Below are 7,957 nucleotides of genomic sequence, written 5' to 3' on the forward strand. Positions count from 1 at the left end.
TTTGAACAGACTTCTGAATTATTCTCAAGAAAAGGCTGGCATCAAACACGCACTTCAACTGCCTTAAGACTGGGCGTGTGCCCCGTGACTAGTGAGATTTTATTTGCTTTCCCAAAGTGTGGCGGGTTCCGAGCACGCGCACGCACACGCATGCACACGCACGCACACGCAAGCACATGCATGCACACACGCACACGCACGCACAGGTCGCCCCGTTGGCTGTTTTCTAAGTGGAAACGACAAAGCAAGCAGTGTCCTTCGGCCTCCGGGAGAGCCTCGCGGAGGGCAGGAGTCTGGGCGCGGCTGGGTGTTGGTGTGCGTGTGCTCACGCGGGTGTGTTGTCTGGCGCTGACCAGGGACCAGGAAATCAGATTCACTTGCGAAACGCGTGCGGATCTGGCTTGACTGCACGCACCCTGGATTATAAAAGGGAAAGTGTGTGGACGGGTGGGGGCTCCGGGGCTGAGCGCGTGTCAGACGGTCCGGATCCCAGATCCACGTCTCACTACGTGCCCCGGGACCGCGTGGGTGACCGCGTTCTCTGGGTCCCCGAGTAAGAGCGGCAGGTACGGAAGGGCTCGGGAGGACGCCCGCCCTCGGGGAGAGCCCCCACCAGGGTCAGGTCCACTGCGGCAATGACGGGGACAGTCCCCGCGGGGTGTCAGAACAGTTCGACATGAGCGGCATTTTCTATGAAATGAGGAGAATGCGTCACAGCACAGAATGCGAATTCGGGGCCGTGTGGCGCTTTCTTCTGAAGCGAAAAGCCTTACCGCACCGACCTCACCCGCGGATTCAATTCTTACATAAAATGCTTTGGCCAGATCCTCTCGGTGGCACTGGCTCGCCTCCTTGGGCGACAGGGCTACCACGGTTTTCTCTTTTTCGATGGCTTTCAATTCACATTGTCCACCAATCTGCGGGAAAAAAGGTGGATTGCCGTTTAGAAAATGGTAACCTTGTATAACATACACAGAAAAGGTGCGCATTATCTTTCTTTAAAGTTTTTTTTAAATGTTTATTTATTTTTGAGAGAGAACGCACAAGTGAGCACTAGTGGGGGAGGGGCAGAGAGAGGGAGACACAGAATCCGAAGCAGGTTCCAGGCTCTGAGCTAGCTGTCAGCACGGAGCCCAACACGGGGCTCGAACCCACGGACCGTGAGATCATGACCTGAGCTGAAGTTGTACGCTCGGCTGACTGAGCCCCGAGGGGTCCCTACCTGTTCTACTCCTAAGGGACCGTTGGGCTGTTTCCAGCAGTTGGTTGTTACTGACGGATCTGCTTTGAAGCAAACTTATTTTACAGAACTGGAACTCGCAAAGCTGCTGAGCAGGGCGACAATGGACACATTTAGAATCCTGAACCTTGAACTTCTGGGATTCATGGTCACGTATGTGCTATACTGGAGAGAAAGCCGCTGAGGGTGATATCACGGCCTCTTCTGTGTGTCGTTTGTAATAACCCAAGCAAAGCAGGGAACCCAGCGGGTTCTGGGCACCAGGCAGGCCTGGGTAGGAGTCCCATGAAGCTCCTGGAGGGCACGGAAGACACGATGGCGCAGGAGATCTCTATCAGGAAAACGCTATGTGTTTCTGCAAAGCGATTCCTAGTATTCTGACCCTCCAGGACACGATAAGCATCTTTTCCCTTTCCGGCAGGTCGCTGGGCACCGGGAAGGAGGAAGGTGGCATCAGCCAACCTCCTCCTGCAGGGGAAGTAGGGATGGCAAGTTCCCCTCTTCCTTCTCACCACCCCCCATCCCCAGCGTGGCCCCCCAAATGCCTTGTGGCTTAGAAATGTTCTGACGAGGGGGCGCCTGGGTGGCTCAGTCAGTTAAGTATTCGACTTCGGCTCAGGTCACAATCTCCCAGTTAGTAAGTTTGAGCCTCGAGTCGGGCTCTGTGCCGATTCTGTGTCTCCCTCTCTCTCTGCCCCTCCCCTGCTCACATTCTGTCTCTCTGTCTCTCTCTCTCAAAAATAAACATAAGAAGAAAGAAAAGAAAGGAAAAGAAAGGGACAAGGGAAAAGGGAAAAGGGAAAAGGGAAGGGAAGGGAAGGGAAGGAAAGAAAAAAGAAAAGAAAAGAAAACTGTCTGCCAACCACATCCACTTCCTGGTCAGCAGCGAGCTCCGGAGCTTCCTGTAAGACCAACTGAGGTTTGCTTGGTGCGGGTTTGGCTTATGCCCCACAAGGACTCCGTCCTGCCCGGCCGTGCCCTGTTCCCTCCTGGCCACGACCACTCTCCGTTCGCTTCTAGACAGCGTGTGAGGGACTCTGAGGAGCGCAGCCCTGTCCCCCGGCCCCATGCACACGCCGTGCTTGAAACCCCGGGTTCCGGGTGCCCTCGGGATAAAGCGCCGGGTGCTCACTCCAGCTGCACAGCGCCCCCTCGTCACCCCAGTTCCGCTCTCAGGCCCGTGAGATGCAGCGCTGCCTGGTGGGGGAGTCCTGTGTCCCGAGCAACGGGCTGCTCTGCACCACACGGTATTTTTATTAAAAAATTTTTTTAATGTTTATTTTTGAGAGAGAGAGACAAGAGTGTGAGCAGGGAAGACGCAGAGAGAGAGGGAGACACAGAATCGGAAGCAGGCTCCAGGCTCCGAGCTGTCGGCACAGAGCCCGATGCGGGGCTTGAGCCCACGAACTGTGAGATCATGACCTGAGCCGAAGGCGGTGTGCAACCAACTGATCCCCCGGGCGCCCCCACCACGCTGTGCTCTCAGTCAGGGGCTCTCACCCACGGGCAGCTTTGGCACCAAGAGACTTGGGCAATGTCTGGAGACCTGTTTGGCTGTCATCGCTGGGGGGAGGGGGTGGCACTGGCACCTGTTGGGTGGAGGCCAGGCAGGCTGCCACACGTCCTTCACGCCCAGGACATGCAAGGAGTGACGCGGCACAAACCGTCGGCCGTGCAGAGGGAGAGACACGCATCAGACACGGACGCCCTACCCGGTCTCCATGTCCCCCCAGACTGGACGAGTCTGCCCGCGCCACCCAGCAGCCCGGACGTCTCTGCGGCGGCACCTGTCCGATCCCCGGCCAGAGCTCACTCCCGAAGTGCCTCCACCCGCTGACCTTGCAGCCGGTCTGCAGGGAGGGGCCCGGGCCGGGGACTCAGGGGCTGACGGCTCCGCGGGCATTTCTCAGAGCGCAGGACGCCCTTCGAAGCGCATGTGGCTCTGCTGGACGGATGACCGGAGGCCTGCGCTCCCCCACCAGCCTCAGTTTAGCCTCATCATCATGTTGCCCAGGACACGGCCCAGCTCCACTTGCTGGCCAGGGCCCTCGGGCAGGCGACCACCTCCCTGATCACAACGGCCCGTCTGCAAAATGGGATGACGCCTGCCGCGCGGTGCTTTTGCAGAACTAGGCAAGCTGCGGCGTGTCAAGGGCTTGATGCAGCCCAGTCCCACCTCCTTTCAGGGCGCCCGCCGGAGATGGCTCTTCTCTCCTCCGCCACAGTCGAGTTAGGAAGGAGCTGTCTACACTGCCCGCCCCCACCTTCTCACCTCCCGTCCACTCTCAACCCACTTCTGCCAGGCTTCCCAGGCCCCTCCCATGTTCCAAGGGACCCGAAACACGACCGGCGAGGGCTCAGCTGTCTCATTGCAAGGCTGTCCATTTCAGAAGGCGGAGCCCTTGGGTCTGGGGGCTGACACGTGGGCCCCGTGCCTGTCCGCGTGCGGTCACCTCTGCCTGGGACACTCGAGTGCCGCCCGCTGCCTCCCTCTGGGACACACACGCGCACACCCACCCAGCCTGTGCCCACCGTCTCGAGTGTGGCACGTGCTGATGGAGGTCAGACACCCTCCGGGTTCCCCCGGTCCTCACGTCCTGCCAAGCCTGATGTTGGGGGGCACGTCTCCCTTCTCCCTGAATCTTTTTAAAATGAAGGCAAAATTTACCCAACATAAAACTAACCATTTTTTTTAATGTTTTTTATTTTTGAGAGACAGAGAGAGAGAGAGAAAGCGTGAGCAGGGGAGGGGCAGAGAGAGAGGGAGACACAGAATCGGAAGCAGCTCCAGGCTCTGAGCTGTCAGCACGGAGCCCGATGTGAGGCTCGAACCCACAGACTGCGAGATCATGACCTGAGCCGAAGTCGACGCTTAGCCGGCTGAGCCCCCTCAGGCGCCGCTAAAACTAGCCATCTGCAAGTGAACAGTTCTGTGGCATTTAGTGTATTTCCCATGTTGTGCGTCCACCGGTTCAATCCAGCTCCAAGACGCTTTCGTTTCCCCAAAAGGAGACTCCGTGGCCACTCTCAGGGAGTCCCCTCCGCCCCCCAGCCACCACCCGTCTGCTCTCTCTCTCCAGGGATTTACCTGCTCTGCATACTTCGTATAAACCAGACCGCACACTATGTGATCCCGGGTGCCCCCCCTGTGAGCTCCAAAGTGTCGTTTGCCCACAGCAGGCAGACCCACGCCGCCCGAACCCCTAAGGAAATGGTCTGGACCATAAGGACTTAGTGTGTTTTCAGAGCCTTTTCACCGAGCTCAAAGCTGATATTTAACCTAGCAGCGGCTTCCAAAGCACCGGCCAAGGGCAAACAGGACATTTGCCGATGGACGAGTCGGCTGACAAAGTGAGCTGTGACCTCACAGAAGACAGGCTCTCTCCACCTTCCCGTCCAGCTCAGCCGACTTGGTTCATTGCTAACACTCGGGGGTTAGACCTGAGGGGTTGCTTCCCTGTTCGAAGGCCCTAGACATTTATTTCTTCAACATATTTGTCCAAAACCTCCCCCGTGCCTTGGTTTCCCCTCTGGAAAGTGAGGGTTATGAGCAGAGGCTCGTTAGTTTCCCCAGGGGGTAACAGGAAGCCACACGGAGCCCCGAGGGCAGCGCCCGGCACCCAGGAAGCCGAAGTGAACATGCCCGCAAGGGGAGCTCACCAACTACAGCAGGAGACACATGCCTCCGAAAAATTACCCTTTATCTGCAACTCGAATGCAACAAAGTCTCTGCAAATCTGGCAACACCGGGGAGGAACAAGGCAAGAGACTCATGGACCAGGTGGCAATGTCGTGAAGCAGACGCATCACTCTGTAGAGAAGACAGACGGGGGTGCAATTCTGGATAGGGGTGGGGCTCAGGAATCGTGAGCAAAACATCCTCAAAGAAGGTGCAGGAGTGAGTTCTCAGGGTGCAGACGGGACCCGCTGGGCTCAAGAGCAGGTGGGAAGGTGCCGGGCAGAGAAAGTGGGCCATTTGGGGAACTCAGAGTGACAGAGCATGACTCAGCAGGGTTCCAGAGGGAGGGAAAGAGCCCAAGGAGTCAGGGGTCCAGGCCCCCACACAGCCCTGACTCTTCAAGACTTTCATTGTAGGGGCGCTGGGTGGCTCAGCTGGTCAAGCACCCGACTCAATTTCGGCTCTAGTCATGATCTCACTGTTCATGGGTTCGGGCCCCACATCGGGGTCCACGCTGCCAGTGCAGAGTCTGCCGGGGATTCTCTTGCTCCCTCTGCCCCTCCCCCGACTAATGCATCTCTGTTTCTAAATAAACTTAAAAAAACAAGAATTTCATAGTACGGGTAGATGCAGTCATTGGGATCAAGGCACTTGGAGAGGAACAATGTAAAGTCACAGTAACCCAGGAACAATCAGGCAGGGTCCTTAAGGAGGGGTCACCGGAGAGGAGGGACAAAGGACACCAACTCAATGCAAATGCTTCCTTCTTTCCGAGATCTCCTAAGGCATGCATCTGTGAACTCTCTGGTTATGCCTTAGCCTGGTGGTTCTCAACGTGTGGTCCTCAGACCAGGGTCCCCAGGGACGCGCTAGAAAGGCAGCTTCTCAGGGCCTGCCCCAGGTCCAATGGGTCAGAGGCCCTGGGCGTGAACCCTGCAATCCGAGCTTCAGCACGTTCTCCGGAGAACGGTGAGGCACTCCACAGCTGGAGAGCCGCTGGGATCCTGTAAAAATACACCGCCCTGGCCTATCCCCGGGCCAGCCAAGGAGTGGGGCTCGGCCAGCAGGATTCCTAAAAGCTCCAGGTGATGGTAGCATGCAGCCAGAGCTGAGCAGAGGATGCCTGGCTGGAGACGCACTCACAGAGCAAGGCTGTGGGGTCCTGGGGCGCCATCTTGGAAAGGAACATGGCGGCCAGTGGGCCAAGCACTGGGCTGGCCGTCCTGGGCTGGGGGATCCCCGAGTCAGCCCAAGCAGAGAGGGCTCCTTCTGCTTCCTGCAGGAAGGGTGGGCATGCGACCCGAGGCAGTAGATACCCCCAAGTCCTTCTAGAAGCCGGGCAGAGAAGGAAAGGAGATGCTCAACAAAGGGGTGGCTGAGAGCAGCTAACGGGTCCTAACGAGGGACAAAACGTCCCACCCCAGAGCCCCGGGCAGGGCAACGGTACGGCAGAGAGCACCGTGAACGTTTGAGGTCAGACATCCTGCCCAGCACCTGACTTCCACGATCCCACTGAGTCATTACGGCCACTGAGGTGGACGCGGCTTTCAGCCTCATCACACAGGTGGAGAGGTGGCCGGCCTGGCCGGCCCCAGACCAGCACCTTGTCGCTGCTGCATGCGACACGAGAGAACGTCTCGGCGGGGACTGTGCTGGGCAGGAGGAAGAAGCTCCAAGAAACACGCTTTCTGGAACCTCCAAGGGAAACGGGGGCGGAGGCTGGTGGGTACAGGGGAGGGGCTGAGCCTGAATGATGCCCCCCAGAGATGTCTGCGTCCTGATCCCCGGAGCCTGTGACCTCGCGTGGCCCGGCGGACTCCATGGGTGGCACCAACATGAGCTCTCGAGCTGGGGAGGTGACGCTGGACAATCCGGCGGGCCCCGGGTGCTCACGGTGTCCTTATAAGGGGGAGGCGGCCGGGGCTGAAGAGGAGGTGTGAGGGCAGAGGCAGAGCCGGAGTGACAGGATTCCCAGCTTTGAGGGCGGGGGAAGGGCCGAGGCGGGGACTGGGGGCCACCTTCGGGAGCTGGAAGAAGGCAAGGATACGGATTCCTCGCGGAGGCCCCCGAAGGAACACGGCTCTGCCCCCACCTTGATGCTAACCCAGAGAGACCCGAGTCAGACTCCTGCCCTCCAGGACCGTGAGACGGGGAATGTGTGTTCTTTTAAGCCACTGAGTGTGCGCTCATTTGTTACAACAGGCCAAAGAAACGGACACACCACCGACCATGGGTCTCGCGTGGAACCCATTCTCTGAGCTCCCAGACTCCCTGCCCCGCCTACACCCCGCACAGCACAGACCCGCATTACACCTCCACATGTTCAGCTCTGGTCAGGCAGCCCCGGGGGGCATGCCTGGTCATGTTCAGCTTACACCCAAGTGCCCGGCACAGTGTTGCACGCAAAAGGTGCTCAAAGATGTTTACAGGAGTAGGGGGGAGGGAAGAAGGGGCAGAAGCTGAGCTGTCTGGACGGGCTCCCTCCCACCAGGTGCTGGGAGCCACACCAGGGCCAGGACAGGAGGGAGTGTTGCCAAGGACAAGCGTCTGTACAGAGAGCTAAGGGGACAGCGGTTGGAAGGTCACAGAGCGCGCCACTTCCAATCCCGCAGGCTTCCCCTGGGTGGTGGGGGAGCAAACGCCCTGTGTCACGGCCAGAGCAGCGGCCCGGCCCCGTGCCGTCTCTGCTTATCGGACGAGCCCCTGTTGGTCCCTCATCCAGTCCTCAGCTGCTCAGGGCGGGCAAGAGCCAGGCTGGCACCTCGGGAGAGCTGCCCCCAGTCCTCGCCCTAAACTGACGAATCTCACAAGCAGGTTTGTGTAAAAGAACAATGCGGACCATTAGGAGAAAGAGGAACCATGAAAGTACAAGAAGAAATCACGGACTACGTTATTCTTTTTAAATCTCAGCATGAAAAGGATTTTTTGAGCAGCCCTGAATCAGCAAACTGGGCAGAGGGAGCACTGCCTGCCCCTGACTCACGGATCAGGCAGTGTCTTCCAGGCAGTTTGTGGGGGGTGTGTGTGTGTGAGACAGA

At 58.4% G+C, this 7,957-nt stretch overlaps 1 protein-coding gene across 1 annotated transcript in view; it reads right to left on the reverse strand.

Annotated features, from left to right (window-relative positions):
• ATP2C2 (ATPase secretory pathway Ca2+ transporting 2) overlaps positions 1-7,957 on the reverse strand; it is a 62,541-nt gene that overhangs the window by 44,681 nt on the left and 9,903 nt on the right. The window contains exons 2-3 of the mRNA XM_029926139.1: positions 2,953-3,090; positions 807-917 (exon numbers count right to left, since the gene is read on the reverse strand). Of these exons, the coding sequence (XP_029781999.1) occupies positions 807-917; positions 2,953-3,090 (249 nt within the window). The remainder of the gene's footprint in view (positions 1-806; positions 918-2,952; positions 3,091-7,957) is intronic.

This window comes from Suricata suricatta, chromosome 16, assembly GCF_006229205.1.
Source record: "Suricata suricatta isolate VVHF042 chromosome 16, meerkat_22Aug2017_6uvM2_HiC, whole genome shotgun sequence".
NCBI lineage: Eukaryota > Metazoa > Chordata > Mammalia > Carnivora > Herpestidae > Suricata > Suricata suricatta.